This window comes from Falco punctatus (genome assembly GCF_963210335.1).
Source record: "Falco punctatus genome assembly, chromosome: 4".
Classification (NCBI taxonomy): Eukaryota; Metazoa; Chordata; class Aves; order Falconiformes; family Falconidae; genus Falco; species Falco punctatus.
The window spans coordinates 112,705,783-112,725,751 of record NC_137583.1 but is presented as its reverse complement, the minus strand read 5'-3'; the positions used below and the strand labels follow the sequence as shown (position 1 = coordinate 112,725,751).

General features: G+C 55.7%; 1 protein-coding gene across 1 annotated transcript in view; it reads right to left on the bottom strand.

Moving 5' to 3' along the window:
- Positions 1-9,834: 9,834 nt before the first annotated feature.
- LOC308061762 (uncharacterized protein) overlaps positions 9,835-19,969 on the bottom strand; it is a 28,029-nt gene continuing 17,894 nt past the window's right edge. The window contains exons 5-11 of the mRNA XM_080382182.1: positions 15,122-15,207; positions 14,367-14,484; positions 13,844-13,976; positions 13,272-13,400; positions 12,819-12,964; positions 12,402-12,527; positions 9,835-11,878 (exon numbers count right to left, since the gene is read on the bottom strand). Of these exons, the coding sequence (XP_080238308.1) occupies positions 11,812-11,878; positions 12,402-12,527; positions 12,819-12,964; positions 13,272-13,400; positions 13,844-13,976; positions 14,367-14,484; positions 15,122-15,207 (805 nt within the window). The 3' untranslated portion in view covers positions 9,835-11,811. The remainder of the gene's footprint in view (positions 11,879-12,401; positions 12,528-12,818; positions 12,965-13,271; positions 13,401-13,843; positions 13,977-14,366; positions 14,485-15,121; positions 15,208-19,969) is intronic.

Here is a 19,969-nt window from a genome sequence, read left to right as displayed (position 1 = left end):
AGTCTACGTCATCAAGTGCCACGCTCCAGCTGAGTAGGAAAGAGACTCCAAGCACTGATGTTGTGGCAAAAGGACAAAGTCACCATCAGAGCCCCATCCCTTCGAGCCACATCTGCCAGAAGATTCTCCATCTTTCATGGCTACAGGCTTTGGCACTAAGCAGTTTTAAGATTCCATTTTCCCCGTTTAGCCTACAAAAGGATGTACTACTTTTACATATCTGTTAATAGTTCGAATTAACTAACCACATTTGATTAGGAATATAGAGTTATTTTAATAGGAATACAGAGTTATAAGAAATATTTTAATGAAACTTGTATTTGTACAGCAACAGCTGCTATGAAATCCCCTGTATAACCCCGTAACAAGGCCGAAGGAATTGGTCAGAATCACCTAGTAGGAATGTTTTAGATAACAGACTTAAGATTCAAGATGATTGTTTATATGTAACCTAGGAGAATGTACTAAAATGTCAAAATGTAGAATTAATGGGAAACTGAGGAGAGTCAAGTGAAGCAACTCGTAATTACCTGCCAAGAAACAGTTACCTTAAGTGAAAGGTAATTCCGACAGGGGCAGATCATGACCACTGACTCATGTACCACCTACCCGAATAATACCTCAGACCCATTTCCAGACCTTTCTAACCTTTACTGCACAGAATCAGATATGGGAGGAGAGTATGTTAATGATTTTTGGGAAATACTATGTTTATGCATGAATACTTAATGAATATGTACTAATACATTCTATATAAGGTGTATGATTTTGAAACTTGGTGTGCGTGGATCATGAGAGGACTCACGCACCTGGCCATCAATAAAGAAGTGTCTGCTTATCTACATCACATTGGTGTTGGTAAGTTCTTTATTCTGAGATTTTGGTAACACTACTACTCATATGTAAGTCACAGCCACTGATCTCGGCCCTTGTTGCCACCCACCAGAAGCTTTGCAACATCAGATACAATGCAATGACACAAGGGTCAGCCTGGTGTCCTCTCCCTCTCCTTTCAGCATGATGGACCATCTTTAAGAGAGAGGGGTCTCCTTTGTACTAGAGATGAACGGGGACAAGCATCTTATTCTTTTGTTCCCTCACACAGAGATGCATTTGTTTCCTGGGAATGTAAGGGATTTGTTTCCTGGGAATGTAAGGGAGATGATGCAAGTTGTTTCCCCTATGCGTGCTCCTTTTTCCCTCTGACAGCATTTCACTTTATCAGAAACTCTGATGCATGTTGCGACGGAGGGAGGACACAGTCACTCAATATGAGTGATCGGCAGACTTCGTTTATTGTCCCTTACAGTCACCTTTTATGCCTTGTTATAATTAGCTCATACATATTACAAAAGTTAAGCTCATTATTGGTTAGTTGCCTAAGTACCAAGCCCGCCCCTAGTTTCTCTTCTTCCCACCTGCAACATACTTTTCCCACCGCAATCTTCCTATTATTGTGTAACAAGAACAGCCAAGGATAGTGTATTTTTGCTTTACTTCAGATAAGCTGAGAGCGATGTGCATTTTTGTCCAGCCCGCTGGACTATGTCTATGTGAACTTTTTCAGCTAGCCACATATCCACAGATGCAAACCCACAAAAGCCAGCTAATTTAAAAACTAAGACAGGACTAGAAGTGTGTTTTAATCGCCGCTTTGTCTGACCGTCTCCATCCACGTCTCCAAAGAATAAAGGTATTGTCCAGCAACTAGCGGAAGCTCCAGCTCAGGCTGCTCGTTGGGACCATCGAAAGGATCATAGCTGTAACGAGCGATGAATGCTCGAAGCTCTGCCGGTTGTTTTCTCATAGCCTCCAGCAGGACGGACTCCTTGTCTGCTCCCAGGTTAGCCTGCTGCGGCTTGGAAACGGTGCTGTTGGATCTTTCTCCTTCCGGCCGTCCCAGTTTCTGAAACAGCTGCTGGCAGTATTTCTTTAGCTTCTTAAACCGATCACTCAGTTCCTTCAGATGGGCAGGGAATGCCCACAGGGATTCTCTGTGCTCCCTGTGGGCCAGCATTGTCTCCTCATGTTCCCTCTCCAGCTGTTGACTCCTTTCTGCCCTGTCCCTCATGGCTTTCAGCTCGCGCTCGGCCACTTCCAGCCGGGTAAAAAGATAGATGGTTGCTTGGATGGCAGAGTCTCGCTCCTCTGCCAGTCGCGCTAGCTGCATTTTCAGGTTGGCATTTTCAGCCTGAACCTGTTCTGTCAAAGCCATCTGCCCACGCAGGCGAGCGTTTTCTTCAGCCAGGTGGGTGTTTTCATTTGTCACCTTGGCGAGCTGCACCTGCAACTCCTCACCAGCTTGCCCGGGGGTGCTCACATCGGAGGATCCTTCTTCATCTGCGGCCGCTCGGGCCTCCAGCCCCTCAGCTGCCTTCTGTGCCAAGTCGTGCCGCTTGTCCCTTGCCAGCAGAGCTCTGATGGGCTCTCCCATTTCTCCACCCCTCGGCTGAGGAAGCAATGGTGGGAACAGTTGCTCAGCGGAGCGCTGGATGGGCAGTGGCACGCAAGCATTGACCAGGCGATCGATGGTCACCTGCAGCTGCCTGGCTCGCTCTCCCAGCCGCAAGGTGAGGGCAGCTAGTTGAGCATTCTTCTGCTGCAGTCTCCCTGCCTCCTTGCATGCTCTTGGAGAACCGTCCTTTCCCAGGAGGCGGCTCTCCATCTCTGAGGAACTCTGTTGCCTCTCCAGGTCTTTCAGAAGACGCTGCAGGCGTCTGCTCTGCTCCAGCAGATGGCTGCATGCGCTGCCAGGCAGCATCAAGTCCTCCCGCTCCATCAGCCGGAGCTGAGCACCTCTCACAGCCTGGCACGTTGCTTGTGGCCCAGCACTGTGGCTTTCTGTTGGTCTTTCCTGCAGGGCCGCCAAGGTGTGGGGCCTGTTTCTGCCAGAGGAGCAGGAGCTCTGCGTCCCCTGATGGCCCTGGTGGCCAGGAGAGCCCTCAGGCTGGGCCGTGCAGGGGGAGGCAGGCAGCTCGCGCTTGAACCGCTGCAGGATGGGTTGGGTGGACAGTGCCATCTCCTGCTGCAGCTGGTTCTGGAGGCAGTGGGTGCGGGTGGGCTGGGAGACAGCTGTGGCATTGGCTGCAGGGCTGTGTGGGGCATGGCTCCAGCTCTGCCCACTGGTGGCTTTCCCCTGCTCACCAGGGATGCCCCGAGTAGATGAGTCAAGCTGTTGGTGTCTGCTGGCTGTGGTGATGGTGGCCATCTGATCCTCCGTCTTCACTGACGGCATGGCCACATGCTCCTTAAGAGCCTCTTGGTGCTCCAACAGCGATTTGCCTTTGCACTTGGTCTTTATGAGAGACGGCTGTGTTTTGGGGTGGCGCTCTGCCACTTGTCCCTGGTGCCCTGAAGCCACATCCCTCCTGCCCAGGGAAACTGGCACAGAAAGTCTGCCAGCAGCACTGGTGCTTTTACGTGCGTCACGCACGGGAAGAGCTGCAGAGGCCTTGCCACTGTGGGCCGCCCGGACCTCCTCTGTTCTTGCCATCTTCGTCGCACCCAGCCTGTGTTCCCGATGGCACTGTGCCGCTGTCTGCTGGCTGGGTCGTTGGCTCCCAGTGAAAACCTTGTCCAGGTCCTTCCTCAAAAGGCACCTCTTTGTCTCCTTCCCAGCTGTGGCATTGGCTGCAGGGCTGTGTGGGGCATGCCTCCTGCTCTGCACACTGGTGGCTTTCCCCTGCTCACCAGGGATGCCCCGAGTAGATGGGACAAGCTGTCGGAGTCTGCTGGTGGCAGTGCTGCTGGCCTTTTCCCTGCCCTGGCCAGAAGCTGCAGAGGCTGCTGCTGGCAGAGGCGGGAGCTTGCAGCAACTTCTGGCAGCTCCTGGTGCCCGAGCTGCGTGCACCTTCTGTGGTGCTGCTGCCTGCCTTGCTGGCAGACGGGCTGTCTCCTCGCGCCTCACCCTGACGGAGGGCATTGCCACCCTGCATGCTGGGCTGTCCGTCTGCAAGAGAAGGCGAGGAGAGAGGCTGCATGACTGTGGCCCTTTGCCCGTGCCCCGTGTCCCAGCTGGAAAAGCCCCTGTGCCGGCTCCCCTGCCAGCCCCCAGGGCAGCACTCGGCCCCACAGGGAGTTGCCGCTCGGCTCCCAGAGCTGGCTGGGGAGCGCACGGGTCCGGCCATGGCCCACAGTGACTTCTGGGAGCATCCCCGACATGCCCGGGCAGCCTGCAGGCACGGCTTGTGGGGCTCAGTTTGCTATGTGACCGGGCCCTCCCGTCCCCTCCTGCAGCTCCCGCCTGCCTGTCGGCAGCTCCTGGACTCGGGAAGACGTTTGTCCCGGCCTCCCTCGGGCTCCCTACCTGTGCGCGTCGGCTCCCAGCGGCCTGCGAGCTCTGTGGGCAGGGGAGCCCTCGCAGCCTGTTCCCATGGGGGGACGAAGCCTGTCCCTGGCTGTCCTGCGGCGCTGCCAGCGGCTGCCTGTGGCCCATCTGAGGGCAGGAGGAGGAGAAGTCAAGGACTGGAGGCGGCTGCCTTGGCACAGCGGCCCCCACAGTGGCGGCAAGCCCGGCCTCGGCACTAAGGCAGCTCCGCGTGGCCCTGTCCCACCACAGGCGTCCCCCTCCTGCCCCGTCCCTCACCTGGCGCTGGTTCTGCAGGCCCGGCAGCCTGCTGTTGGGCTGGGGGGGGGCGTTTGCCTCCTCATGCGTGGGCATCTTCGGCGGCGTCTGCTGACGACCAACCATGGTCACCCAGGGGAGATGCTGCCTCCTGAGGGAGTGGCTCTCCTGGGAGTGGGCACCCCAGGGCTCTGGCTCCTTAAATACCCGCGGGGTCACCATGGGGACCCTTATCACAATGACCTCTGGGCATGGTGCGCCGCCTGCATCACAAAGCCCTTGCAGTTGCTGTGGAGACGCTCACACCCACACCTCGCGGGGACTGGCTGGAACCGGCTGTGCCCGGCGTGGGGCAGCCCCTGCTTGCCCCTCACAGAGGCCCCAGCAGGCCCGAGCCCGCACCTCCCACATCCCCCCGGTGCCAGCAGCCTCTGCAGAGCTCAGTCCTGTGTGCGTGCAGCAGCTCTGGGTGCCACCGCCCGGGGCCTTGTCCCCAGGCATGGCTCCCACACAGGGCGCCCAGGCCTGGGGACGCTCCGGTGCCCGCCTACAGCAACGCAGGGAAGGCCCGCAGGCCCGTGCTCAGAGGCCACTGGCCACGCCGAGCTGCTCCCGGCAGTCGCCGTGGGCCGCGGGGTGACCAGCCCTCTCCCCAGCCGGCTCTGGGAGGTCCCTCACAGGCTGCTCTTCTTCAGTGCCTTTCCTCCAGAGGTGGAGCGGGCAAGGGCTCACACCCACAGCCAGGACGAGGGAGCAGGGCTGCCTCCCTGGGGCTGACGGTCTGTGCTCCCTTTCGAGCTGGAATGAGAAGAAAAGCTGCCTTTGTTCCCAGTTACAACACAGAGAAACGGCTGTCTCGTGCACAAGCCTGCACCTTTTCTGACAGAAAATGGCTTTGGGGTACTATGGAAACTCCTGGGGAGAAAAAAAAAACCCAAACCATTAAAATAAACGCGGCTCAGCTGATGTTGGAGACCTTGGTATTAGACACCCAGACTTGTTCTCCTCCACGCAGTTATCACTCCGGCACCAGGAACTGCTTGCTAGTGGGTGAATCTGACAGCAGCAGCTCCCAGGCAGAGCTGGGAGCAGCTCCTGGGGACATCTTTAGGCTTTACAGCAGTGTTTGCTGCCCCAGCACGGGTACCCTGCCCCCTGCAGGGACCAGGCAGGAGGCTGGAGGGAAGAGTCCCACCAACAGCTTTGGCCTCCAGGCTGGAGAACCCTGTCCCAGGCTCAGGCACCGCTGCCTCCGGGCTCCCCTACCCCATCCTGGGGCAATAAGGCAACTCTCTTCCTTCTACAGAACAACACTCAAAGCCTAAGGGGAGTTTCCTCTTAAGGCATTTCCTCCCTAATGCAGGTTTCCCCCAGGCCTAAAGGTTGCCACAGGGCTCTATGGTCAGTGTTCAAAGGTGTCTCAAATGCCAAAAGGAAAGTGGCTTTTTGCAGGCAACAATGCAGTGAGATTTCTGAAGCTGTGTAAAATAACGTGTTCACCTTGCCCATCAAGTGCGTTATCGTGAGGACCTGGCCAGGGCCCTGGTTTTGTACAGCAGCAGAGATGCTGTTGTAGCCACAGGACTCCAAGTTCTGGCGGCTTGAAAGGAACAAACTCAAACATCTCAGAGCTCACCATGACATCCAAATAGCTGGCCGGGAAACCCTTCTTCGAAGCTGCTAGATGAAATGACAGGGCAGAAACGTAGAGGGAGCAAGTTTTCTCAGGAAAGGAAAGAGAAACCCCACTTTTTTTTTGAAACACAGATTTAGCCCCCTTAATATTTTTTCTTGTTAGATTGTGTCAGCAGTCAGACTGCAAGCACGTGATTAAACTGTTAAAACACCCAGATACTTGAGGATTATTTACTGTATTAAATCCTCTTAAAAGCAGGGCGGTCTGTTGCCCTGCGGGTAGTACAGTGGTATGACTGGCGTGGCAGGCAATTTTCCTTTCCTAGTACAAGGATGCATTCATGAAGGCAACTCTAGGGTGTAAGCGGTGCCGCACAACAAAGCAGCCTGTGAAAGCCAGACATTAGCCGTTAGAAACAGGAAGAGGCAATGGGCCTTTGCTTCAGACTCAGCAAAAGATTTACCAAACCCGAGGAAGGTGACAAAAAGGGAAGAGTTTCCGTGGCGTAACTTTGGTGTGGCAGGTGAGGTTTCCATCCCTGTTCCTCATGCCTCCGCCTCGTTTTGTTTGCAGATGCAGTGTTGGATCAAACTGCAAGACGAGTTTTCTTTACTGCACATGCTACTGTAGTGCAAATACCCTGTGGTTTCTCAGGACGCACACCAATCCCACCTCTAGTGCCTGATGGCTGAGATCCCCACTGGCTCCAGTAGCTGCACTCGGACCCCCCCTCACTCCACTGGCTGCACTGGGACGCACACCAGTAGCTGGCACCACAAGCCAGAGCTGCCTACGGCCTCGGGTTGACTCCAGTAGCTGGCACTCAGTCCACCCCCGCCACGTCCCCCATAGCAGGCACAGAGTCCCTTCAGCTCACAGGCAAACAGGACAGGGAGTGAGGTTACACAGAGAGGTCATTAAAAGAGGTTTAATGAGAAGCTCTATGAGAAGACAGGACAGACGTCATCTATGCCCTGCCGCTTGTCTCTGGGGAGACTGTGGTGTCATCAGGTCGCCCGTCACCTGGAACTTCCTCAACGAGATTAGAGGGGATCAATCCCCTTGTGCCGTCGGTCAGCTCTCCCACGTACCAACCGTCTCCATCCACGTCTCCAAAGACGTAAACGTATTGTCCAGCAACTAGCGGAAGCTCCAGCTCAGGCTGCTCGTTGGGACCATCGAAAGGATCATAGCTGTAACGAGCGATGAATGCTCGAAGCTCTGCCGGTTGTTTTCTCATAGCCTCCAGCAGGACGGGCTCCTTGTCTGCTCCCAGGTTAGCCTGCTGCGGCTTGGAAACGGTGCTGTTGGATCTTTCTCCTTCCAGCCATTGCAGTTCCTGAAACAGCTGCTGGCGGCGTTTCTTTAGATTCTCAAACCGATCACTGAGTTCCTTCAGATGGGCAGGGAATGCCCGCAGGGATTCTCTGTGCTCCCTGTGGGCCAGCTTTGTCTCCTCATGTTCCCTCTCCAGCTGTTGACTCCTTTCTGCCCTGTCCCTCATGGCTTTCAGCTCGCGCTCGGCCGCTTCCAGCCAGGTAAAAAGACAGATGGTTGCTTGGATAGTAGAGTCTCGCCTGCTGCAGCTGGTTCTGGAGGCAGTGGGTGCGGGTGGGCTGGGAGATGTCCATCTCCCTGTGTACCTTGCTGGGTACATGCCGGAGCTTGCTTCAGGCTCCCCTGCCGCTCCTGCTGGTCGTCACCCTCTTGTCGGCACACTGTGGCTGCAGGTCCTGCGGCTGGCGAATGGTAGTGGCACACTGCTGCCACAGCAGCTCCCATCCCTTGCGGAGCGTAGCCTCCTTACAGTGCAGCAGCTGGCAGGTCTCAGCCACCTGCTGCTAAAGGTTTAGCTCCTGTAACCGCCGCACCTTTTTAGCCCATTGCTGCTCCCACTCGTATTGCAGCCGCTCCAACAGGAGCTGCCTCTGCTTCTCCAAAGCCGCTTTCAGCTGCCAGGTTATAGCAGCAGTGTAGTCATGCTGCTCTTGGGTGCGAAGCCAGAGTTCCTGCAGCTCAGCCTCTAGTGCTTCCAGCTGCTGCCACTGCTCCACCACCAGTGCAAGGCTGACAGGGCTTTGTGCCGGCTCCCAGCAGGGTGAGGGGCGGCTGCGTGCCACGGGCCCCTGGCCTGCAACACCCCGCTTCATGGCCTCAGCCAGCAATACCTTCTGCCAAAGGACACCAGTGGTTGCGTTCCCTGTGTCTTTGAGGTGCGGCAGCCCCCTCACCCGCTGCAGGCGCTGCCTCCCTTGGCTGTGCAGTAGCAGACAGAGCCTCTGCCAGGTCCAGGGTGGGCAACGTGGCCTTACGTGGTGTCCTGGCGCCAAGCTCACAGAGGAGGATGGGGCAGGATGCCCTCTACGGTATATCTCTCCTGCCTGCACACAACAGAGGGCTGGGTGTGAGGTTCACGCTGTTGGTTGGAAAAAGCGAGAAAGAAGAATTGTGCTGAAGAAGGGAAACTGCCATGGAAACCATAGGAGAGAGCAGGACCGAGTGCAGGCTGGGGAGTTTCTCCTTTCTGAGGCTCTCGATCCCTCCTGTGCATACCTCAGAGTCCTGCCTCGCTCACACCCTGCGTCTCAAAGGGAACACAGCCCAAAGGACAAAATCAAGGGTGATCAATGTATGATCGCTGTCTACATTCTATTTAATAGGGGTAGTGGTTTGCTGGTGGGTATTGATTTATGGTGTTTATGAAAGCAATCATGTTCATCACAGGGTGAGTCCCAGTGTTGGTTTGCACCACCCGGTTCCGTAACCGGTGAATTGGATTCCCTGCTCTGGGTAGCAGGTGGCAAGCCTGAGGGATCACGACAGTTGGGCAGGGATGTGCAGCACGCAGCAGCCTGTGACTTTTCATGCCATACCAACTTCCCACCCCAATGATTCCCCATCCTGCTGATGATTCCTTGTCCTCCATGCTGATTTCCCATCCCCTCCATGGTTTCCCATCACAGCGATGGTTTCTCAGCCCCATGATGGTTTCCTATCCCAATGGTCTCCAGTCCCCACCATTCCCACCCCAAGCTATATTTTGAGAGGGAGCTGAATTTCCTGTCCAAGGGGAAGGGATGGGGCCAGCACACAAGTTTGTGCACTTGTGAGCACAGGCTCCTTGTTCAGTCTCCCTTCCTCCCCCACCATCTAAGGTGGGCTTCTGCTCAGTCTAGGGTGAGCTCAACACCTCGGACTGCCACCTCCCAGCTTACCTAGCCTAGGCTACGGCAAAGAAATAAAAATTACCAAACACAACTCTACCCATAGTGACCTTCTGGCCAGCGTATAAATGTGGAAGAGCTCAGCCTACAGCTTGGGAGGTAGAGACCAACCTACACTTTTATGCCCGATCTACCTCCTCTAGGATCTCTCCCAAAAGTCAAATCCAACTTACCCTTGAGTGAGGATGCAAGAAGAGGATCAATGATAAATGCTTGGCAAGAGGTAGCCAAGCAAGGAGCCGGAGAGGGAGCCCAGTTATTCCAAAGGGCAGCTCAGCCCAGCTGGCTTTCGCTGGCCCACTGTTCAGGATGTCAAGCCCATGACACTCATGTAGCAAAGCACCTGGGCTATGACAGGTTCACTGCTGATGAATTTCATCTGCTCCCCGCCGCCCCCCCCCCCCCCCCCCCCCCCCAAGATACACCCTCTGCTTGGGACCTCCAGGTTGGGCCACGGCCTTGCTTGGGTGGCTTTTGTTCATCTCGTGCCTCTGGGGATGGCTGGTGTTTCTCCTCCCAGCCCTGGGGAGGCAGCTTTTGCCCCTTGTCCACACAGGGGACCTGGATTGACTCCTGCCCTGCTCAGGGGGCTCTCTATGCCACTGCTCAAATATGGGTGGCGAGCTTTGCTTCTGCCCCATGTGGGGGGCATTGACTTTTGTCCCTGCCCTGCTCAGGGCATCTCACCTTGACCTTGCCCTGCTAGGAGCGGCCAGTTTTGCCCCTGCCACAGCAGGACCACTGGGGCTCCAGCACCATTTCCCTGGCACCAGCTACCAGTGCAGTGCTGGATCTCCTTGTCTTACCACAACCTCGCTGCCCAGGACAAAGTCAGCTTGGGTCCAAGTCTCCTTTAGCGCTGTTCCTCCAGCTGGCATCTGACAGGCGTAGGTGCAAAGTTCCCTCCCGGCTGAGCTGGCTGCAGGGCCCGGCCACAGGAGCTGGCAGCACCCAATGCCACCCTGGGAATGAAGGATCCCAGCAGCTGGATGTCAAGCAGGGTCTGCCTCTGCCTCCCGTTCCTCACTCACATGCTTCAGCTACAGCTCCTGTGCTTGGGCACATGGCATTCTGTTACGCTTCCCCAAATGCCGCAGTCAGCGGGCTGGGTTGGGGGAACGTGGCTGAAGAGTTCCTGTGCCCCAAGAGGCTCCTTTTACAAAGGCATCTTGTCCATAAGATGCCTGGCCAGAGTGGTTTGATTATTTGAATGGTAATATTCTTATCTGAAGATGCTGGGGAGGGTGGGGAGGGTGGCGAGAAAATGGAAACGGAAAGAAAAAAAAGAGAAACCTGTGCATACCACGTCTGCCCTCATTAGACATACTTAATATGGTAAACAGCTCTTGCTTGGCTGATGCTTTCACGCTGTGATGCCAAAAATTGTGTGAAGTGCCATGGAAGTAACAAACACCCTTGCCCCAACCTGCAAGCAAGATGCGTGCACCCACGGGCCTGGCGGAGGTTTGGGGTGATGGGGTGAGCCAAGGCTGGGAGAAGTCATGACAGCAGTGGGCAGCTCTAACCTGGTATTGCAGCATGAGAGGCAAAATCCCACTGTGCCAGGCACAGTCCCCAGAACACGCCGTCCCCCTGCGCAAGGCTTATGGCCAAGCCCTCAGCCCCAGGGCACATGGTCATGGGGCAGTGCAGCACCAGGGGACCCTCCTGGGGCCCAGGGAAGTGCCACCCTCCAGGACATCCCCAGCTGTCATGCACATGCTGTCCCCAGCCCGCCAATGGGGGACGGTTGGAGACATGCAATTTCAGGATGCAATTGATGATGGAGATGCCATTGAAGATGCAGGTGCCATCGCAGATGCAGGCACCTTCAGCAGATACCTGATAACACGGCACCCACCTTGGTCTACCTGATGATCCTGATCCATTAGCTGGCTCCTGTCCCAGCACGAGCAAGAGGCAAGCCTACCTCCTTGCCTTCCTGCAGAGCCCACGTCCCCCCACCACAGCCCTCCGGCTGTGCCAGCCACCCACTGCACCGCTGTGGTGCCAGTGCATTCACAGCCCTGCAAACACACAGACTTGTGGCCCTGCTGATGGTTCCCCACGCTGCATGCACAAGCATGCAGACACATGAGGGAGGCACCAGCTCTGCTGCTTTCCTGGGAAGAGGGTGAGAGCCTCCCCTGTTGTGCTGCCTGTGTGTTGGGAAGTGCCAGAACGTTCACGCTGGGGAGCGTGGGTGCACTTTATTCCCTCCTGCCCCTACCAGCAGATGTGAGATCACACATGGGGTGTGTATGATGCCTGTAGAGCAATCCATCACCGGGCACAGGCCAGTCAGTCCATCTGGGAACCACCCCAGGACTCCAGGTTTTGTATTTATAGGTGGATCTTGGCAGGTGAGAAGCCTCCCGGCCCCTTGGCTAACAGCCACTGCTACAGCTGCTGCTCCCGGCACCTTCCCCTCTGCTGCGGTACCAGCATCTGGTGCTAGGGAGGAAGAAAGAGAAGTGTGTGACCGTATGGACAGGGGGGAGGCAGAGAACTCCTGCAGGCTTAGCTCAGGCCACCTGGGATGGGGTGTGCTTGCAATGAAGCCGCAAGGTGCCCGTGAAGTAGGAGAGGTGCCTTGTGCCCAAGGCCATGAGAGGGGCCCAGGCGCAACTGCCCAGCCTGGGGCTGAGTCCCCTGGGGCCGAGACCTGGAGTGTCCCCTGCTGGTGTCCCCGCTTGGGGATAGGTGTCTTGGGGCAAGACTCTGCCTGGGAAGGACATGCTCCCTGGTTTGGAACGGGGAGAGCCTGCCATCAGAGGGACCCTCTGCCTTCTGCCAGGCCTTTTACATCCCACATGGAAAGCCGGTTCTGGGTGTCCAGGCAGGCCCTTGGGTGTCAGGGAGGTCCACTCCAAGGCCAGCCTCCTGAACCTGCTTCTGTCTCACGAGGGCCGTCAGGGAAATCCCCCATTTCCCCCAGGGCTGGCCTCAGTGGAGGGGTCTCTTTGGAGACTGTTACCAGGGGAGCTGCTTCTGCTGCTCTTGAAGCCGCCTCCTGTTCTCAGCGACGTACTTGAATATTTCCTTGCGCTCAAGGTACGGCTCCAGCCTTCTGAGGACCTGGACCGCTCGTGGGGAAAGGTGGCTGCAACAACAGGGAAACATTGTCTCCTCAGCCTCTGCTGCAGACCCCACCTGCCTCTCCCCTCGTCCAGCCCCTGTGCCCACCAAGACACATGGGTACCCGCCCTTGCAGCCGGTCATGAGCTTTGTTTGGGCCGTGAACTGTGGGGTAACCCAGGTCATGCCCGTGTTAGGAGACGCCAGAGGGTGTCCTACGCAACCCCAGGATGCAGGAACGTGGGATGTGGACATGTCTGTGGGCTCACAGCTATGTGGCTGCTCCAGGCTGCGGCGAGAGCCAGCACACACTTACTCGGGCTGGAGTCTCTGCAGCGGGGTTGCTGCTGTCTTCTGCTCTGCTGGGAGAGGGGTTGGAGCCTTTCTCCACCTCTCCTTGACTGCCTCTCTCCTGGGCTGGGCTGGAGGGTGGGGAGTCCATGTGCCTCCAGTGCTGAGTGCCTGCCAAGGAGGAGACACTCTCAGCAAAGCAGATGGCAACCACCGGTGAAGTTTCCCAGAGGACGTCTTGAAAGGAGCCTGCAGCAGGACCTGGCAGCCAGGAGACCCAGCACCACGTGCCCATCATCACGGCTGCTTTTGCCGCTTGCATGCTGCTGCCAGTCTCTCCCTTACGAGCATGAGCAGGCAAACCCCTGCCCTGCAGCTGGGTGTCTGTCCTGCTCCCCTGCTCTGGAGACCTGCCGCCCTGGGTGCCCCGAAGGAAAGCATCGCTGCTGCTCTCAGCAGTGTCAATCGCTGCCCGTACCTGGGGCGGCTGTCGGTCCTTCCCCGCAGACCAGGCTCCCCACGCCGCCCACTCTGCCTTTGCTTGCTCAAGATGCTCTTGCCACTTGGGCCTCACTTGCTCCCACTCTGCAGACAGTTGCCAGACCTCCTGGAGGGGATGGCAAGGCAGCAGAAGGCACGATTAGCCTCAGCTCCTGGAACGGGTGTCCTTTGAGTCTGACCCGTGTTGCCGCCCCTTGCCTCAGCTGGTCAGTTGGCAGGGCTTTGCCCCTAACAGATCGGGGGCTGTGGGGTCATTCTAGGCTCCTGGCAAACACAGCTGTGACCAAAGACCTCCCCTGTGAACAGCCGATTAAGGACTTAGACATCTCCCATAGCCCCTGCGCCAGGAGAAAGAGTTTTGTGACAACCCAGGGGGCAACGGCATGTGGGGAGGGTGTGCAACACCTTCCTTTTCATGAAGAAGATCTGAAGGAGGTGACAGACAGCTGACAAGCAGTGCATGTCAAGGAGTCCTTTCAGGCTGGCTCTCTGCACAAAGAGGCTTTTGCCGAGTCCCCAGCAGCACGGTAGCTACAGCAAGGCACGTACCTGCAGCGCTCTCTGGCAGTCGTCTGAGGATGGGAGTGTAGAGGTGGGCTTGGCTGGAGAAGCAGGCTCCTGCCTGCCTGCCTTGCCTGCCTCCTTCATCCTGGGGGAGCTGCCTGGACACGGGGGGAGAACACTGCAAAGAGGCACCAGGAGCAGTCGGCATGAGCACGGGGCAGCTTGGTCTCCCGCTTTCGCCTGGTACCAAAGCTTTCCAGGCTGGCAGAAGCAGCGCGGGAGGTGGGGCCATTTCTGCTGGCAGGGGGGAGCCTTTCCTGAGCCCCCTCAGATGGACGGGGGACGACTGCACCTCAGCTCTTGCGTAAGGGAACCACAGGGACGTGGGGTGCACACAGCGTCCACCACCTTCCCCAGTGAGGGGCCCACAACAGGGGAAACAAGCACATAGGAACCATGCGGCACGTGTCAGGGACCTTGCCACGTCCCTGCAGCTGGAGTGTCCGGAGGGGATGTCTCTCCTCCACGGGTGCAGGATCCCTTTCATCCCTTCCCACCAGGGTCTCACCTCTCAGAAGTCTTCTTGCCCAAGTCTTTCTGTCTTGTGCCTGGCCCCTGACTTGGCAGTGCAGGAAGGGAAAGCTTCCTCCGTCTCTGCAGCAGCTTGCCACGGTGCGCCTCTGCACCTGGCAAAGGAGGAAACTCAGCAGAGCAGCCCCCTGGGGAGCGCCTTTTGATGGAGCTGTGGTCACCCAGCGCGGGGCAGGGCCTCAGCTGGGCAGCGGAGACCTGTTCCCATACCTTGTCTGAGCCTGGACTTAGCTGCAGCCTTCTTGGCCCAGGCGGACAAAGCCTTGGCCACTGCTCTGCTGACCACCGTAAAGCGAAACCTGGGCAGGAAATGATGACACAGGCTTGAAGGGTGACCCCTACCCTCTGCAGCTTCCCAGCACTAATCCTCACGACTCTCGTGTGAGGCATGGCAACCCTTTTCCTCGTGGCCATGTGGCCACACATGGGTTTTATTAGCAATCTCCCCCCAACACAGACGATGTAGCTTAAAGTCCTCCCTGTGTGCAGATGGCTCTCTCTGATGGGAGTGGCAGGCAGGCTGGGCATGAGAAACGCAATGACGCTGCCCGGCCACTCCAGGAGAACACACGTGTAACCCCAACTCATCGTAAGTTAACGAGAAACCAGCCCCTTCAGGTCAGGCGCCCTCCCAGACTCAACGTGCAACGCCGAGCCCCGGAAGGCGCACTCCTGAGGAGCTGGGAATCTGCCCGCTCGGTCAGTCGAGGGCTGCAGAGGAAACGCACTCACCTGGGGAAGGTGTGGGCAGGAGCAGCCTGCATCCCCCAAGTGCTGGTCTCTCCACCGGAGGCAGCTGCACCGGGCATCCACAGCCTCTGTAAAGTGACACAGAGCTGCTAGAAGGTTTCCAAGGCACTTTGCTCTTGGCTCCCAAAGGAAGCAAACCTGCCTCCTGCTCCGAAAGGAAGCCACTTCTCCTAACCCCTTCTCCAAATCTTCCTCCGTGAACATGAGCCCTTGCTCTGCTCTGGAGAAGCTGCACAGCAAACACTGAGACTGCGCAGTAACACTGCCAGCCTTTCTGTAGGGCAAGAACTCAGAAGCTCAGAATAAAACTTCTTTTCCAATGGAGAAGTCAGCGCAGGTGAGCACGTGGAAAGGTGTCGGACTGGCCTGCCACGTGCAGGCTGGCCAACAGCCATCGGGTTGCTCACCCTTCAAGAGGCTTCCCAAAGTCACTGCATCACCCTCAAAGCCTGAGCAACTCGCAGTGTTGAGCAGCGCAATCCAGCTGGCCTTGCTCTCCAGCCCTGTGACACAGTCGCGATAGAACCGCATGCACAGAACATCATCGGTGAAGGACAGAACGCCAATGTCCTTGAAGGCAAAGGCAAGGCGCTGCCTGTTCCTCAGCTGGAAAGAGTACAAGAGTATGGTCTCTTGCACACAGCTCTGCACCACATGCTGTGGGAAGGAAGTGGTTCGCGATAGCCATCTGTAGTTCAGCGGCTCGATCTTGACATCGTCTGCAAGGAGGAGGAACATCGTTACTGGCAGAGTGGGCTGGATTTCCATGTAAAATTCGAAACAGAATGCCAGAGAAAAGGTCGTTTATGGAAAAGGCTCTTGGGGAGTGGTTAGTTTTGGAAGAGCTCAAGCTGTCCGCCTAACTTTGGAGGGAATTCTCTCCAGAGAAATACTGAAATCCTCATTTCTCTGCACCCTTTCTGAAGTGCAGCGAGCATGCATCCCAGTCCCAAACAGGGCAGGGGGAAGTGGAGGGTGGCTGTTGCCTTCTCACCAGGGAAAACCTCTGTGGGGAACGCGAGCTCCCACAGAGATAACTCAGCAATGTCCAGCTGGAAGACAGGTCTTCGAACCACGTACACCTCTTCTTCACCTTGGAATCACTCTTGGACCGTAGCAAAGGTCCCGAGTCCTGTGACCAGGACCCCCTGCCCAGGAAAACGACACAAAGGCTGACCCCAGGGAAGAGCGAAACTCTATCACGTGCCAAATGCTTTCTCAGACTAGATCTGGGCATGCTTTTGCTCCTGGTTGACCACGAAGCAAGAGCAGGAGAGCTGCTGAGGGACTCCCTGAGAGGCCCGCTGTGAATCCTCCACGGGAGGAGCAGCAACGCTTCACCTTTCTCGGCCTTGGCCATGGGGCTGGGTGTGGGTGAGCTTTTCAGCAGCTGCAGGTCTCAGTCGCAGAGTGCAGCGAGGGTGAGGGCAGGCAGAGATCAGGCAGGAGAGGTTGTGGTCACTGAGGACATCCCTAGGGAAACAGGAACTCTCCAGGGACACACTGGGCACACCAGGACACAGGCAGGGACAATATTATAATGTTAGGGACTTCCGGGGGGACACCAGGACTCCCAAAGGGATGTCACTGGGACATTAAAGACACCCACGGGGACACACTGGGACACAAGAACACACTGGGAGACACTAGGGGGATATATAGAATGGTGTGGTAATATCTGGAGCCATCCAAAGACACCACTGTGACATTAGGGATTTCCCAGGGACGCTCCCTGGGACATCAGGGACCACTCCCTCACCTTACCCGGGGACACCAGGACCCCTCCAGGGACAGCACTGGGACATTAAGGACCCCCCTTTAACACAAGCCCTACCCCAAGACAATGCAGGGGCATTAAGGACTCCTCCCGGGACACCAGGACCCCCACAGGACCAGAAACACACAAGGGACATACTAGGGACACAAGGACGTTCCTGGGGACACCACTGGGGCACCAGGGACACCAGGACCACCCCAGTGACACCACGAGGACATTAAGGACCCCCACAGGGATACCTTGCGACACAAGGACATACTGGGAGACACCACTGGGACATCATTAGAATAGCCTTTAGGACATCAGGACCCCTCCAGGGACACCCCTGTGACACTAGGAATTTCCCAGGAACCCCGCCCCGGGACATAACGGACTATCCACTCACCTCCCTGGGGACACCAGGACCACCCCCAGGGACACCCCAGAATGCCCCAGGGGCACACTGGGACACCAGGATCCCCCCCAGGGACACCATTAGGACATCAGGGACTCCCCTGGGGACACCACTAGAACATTAAGGACCCCCAGAAGGACACATTAGGTCACATGCACCCACTGACAGACACCACTGGGACATCCAGAATGGACTGGGGACATCAGGACCCCTCCAGGGACACTGCTGTGACTTAATGACACCCACCACCCCCACTCCCCCCAGGGACACATTGTGATACACAAGGACCCATTGAGACACACCACTGGGACATCTAGTATGGCCTGGAGATGCCAGGACCACCCCAGTGACAGCACTGGAACATTTAGGACCCCCCTGGAAACACACGACCTGCATCCAGGGAAACTTTAGGGGCATTAGGAACTCCCCCTGGGACACCAGGACCCCCGCAGGACACACTGGGAGACCCGAATGCCTATAGGGACACCTGAGAACACTAGGAGACATCACTGGGATACCAGGGACACTCCCGGGGACATTAGGACCCTCCCAGGGACACCCTAGTGACATTAGGGACATCTTGGAAGCAGAAGAACCCCCCACAGAGCACTCCTGGGACAGCGGGACCCCCCAAGGGGATTCTCCAGCAGGTCACTCTCAGTTGTCACGTAGAAGCTCCCCCTTGATGGAAGTCCTTAGCAGCAGGGGGTAGAGGGATTTTTAAAGGACCGAGGACATATGTTACCATTGTTCGGGTTGGACAACCCAGGCCTGTTAGTTGAAGCTGCAGAGCAACTTTAAATTGTCCTTGGGACAACCAGTGTGAGAAAGAAAACAAGCTATGCACAAACAATAAGCCAGGTGCAGAGCAAGTCCTGGGAACCGCGGAATCAGCACCCTCTCATCGGCACACTCTGATCAGGCGCCTGCAGCATGCTCACCGGTCAGCGACATGGATGCCCATGTGGCCAGAGACCTTTATCCAATCACCTGTGTGTAGAGCCATGTGAGCGGTCGGTTTAAGTTATAAATATGACCTGTTTGTTTAATAAAGTGAGCACGGCATGTAGCCATATTGGTGTGATTTTCGTGACTTGGCCGACTCTCCACGGGGGACCCTCTTCGCCTGGTGTCACCTGTCTGGAGATGCACCAGTATCCCTGGAGCTCCTGACCCACCCCCCACCCCCCAACCCCCCCATCTGTTCCCCTCATCCCCCCTCCCAAGCAGTGCAAGTATGTCCCAAAAGGCATTGCCTCCAGTTAATGGTAAGAGGAGGAAAGAGACCGCTATAAACTTCTAGGATGTGTCAGGGCAACGACTGTTACAGGCAGGTTTAAAGAAACATGCATGGAGGGGCCCTTGGTACTCTGGAGGCAGAGGGGACTGCACATGCAGGTGGGGAGGCCGGGGGAAAATGCTAATGAGTGAGAGGTGGTTAGCAGCAGTCAGAAGCTGCTGATTATCCCACGCTCCAGCTTGTTCTCAGGAGAGCTGGGAAACTCTCTCTTTGATCCTCCTGCATTTCATCTGATAATTGGATGGGGGTTCCAGATGTTACTGCTGAGCATTTCAGAGAGCTGATGGAAAGACTTATCTTGAATCAAGGGGCCTTGGACAATCCCAGAGGTATTTTCAGGGCTTTGCTAAAGGAGTGCTTGGGACACCATTCACCTTCTTGTCCCTGTCGAGTTATTGCTAGGGTTCATTTGTATTGTCTCCTGAATGGCCTTTTCTTTACCACATACATTCTTAAGCTTCCACCCTTTTTTTACTCAAGTTTCACGGAGAACAGAGCTGAATCTTTATTTCCTTCTGCTTAGAAGAGCTTTGAATTGGATTGAGTTTGTGTCTCATTGCTGCAGCTCTGTATGACTATTTCAATAAATGGATTTACTGATTTAGTGGCATTTAGTGGTAGCAACTGCAGCAGCAGGTCTGAAGATGGCTCCAAGAACATCAATGGAAAGGGAATTTTGAATTTCTCATTGCAAATATGCATGTTGAAAGCCTGATTCTGGCACTTAGATCTTTTCATGAACAGTACATCCAACCAAAGCAAAACAACTTGAAATACCAAGATGTAGGTTTTGTAATAAGTTCCTCATTAATGGGCCACAGATCAAGGTATTAGCAGAAATCAGCTGGGGAAGATTTTTCCTGTCTATTCCAGGAGAAGACAAATCCAATCTCAAAATGCCTGGTCTCACAGAAGCTCAGATTACAGACTGTCATTGCAGGTTTCTTTGGTATTTCCAGAAGAATTTCTCCTGTGGCACAGTACTGGCCAAATGGAGAATGACAAGAGACTGAGAAAGAAGGTCTGTTCGCTTGAAAAAAAGTTACAACAGTTATCAGTGTAGTTAAAGTACTGTAGGTGTAACAGCATGATCTCTATTATTATTCCAAATAATAATGCCTTTCCCCAGTTGAGTAACACAAATAAGATCAGAAAAGTGCCTCTTTTGGAAAATCATCCCAAGTGGGAGTTATGCAGTATGAAATGGCTCTATAATTTTAATGGTAAATTTCTTAGTGCAGACAAGCCCCGCTCTTGTAACAGTCCCGGGGCATGTCACAAAAGAGGGCATTAGTGTTACTAAAGGGCCAACAGTCTTCTAGGGAAATGTTTTCCATAATCAGCTATAATGTGAAATTA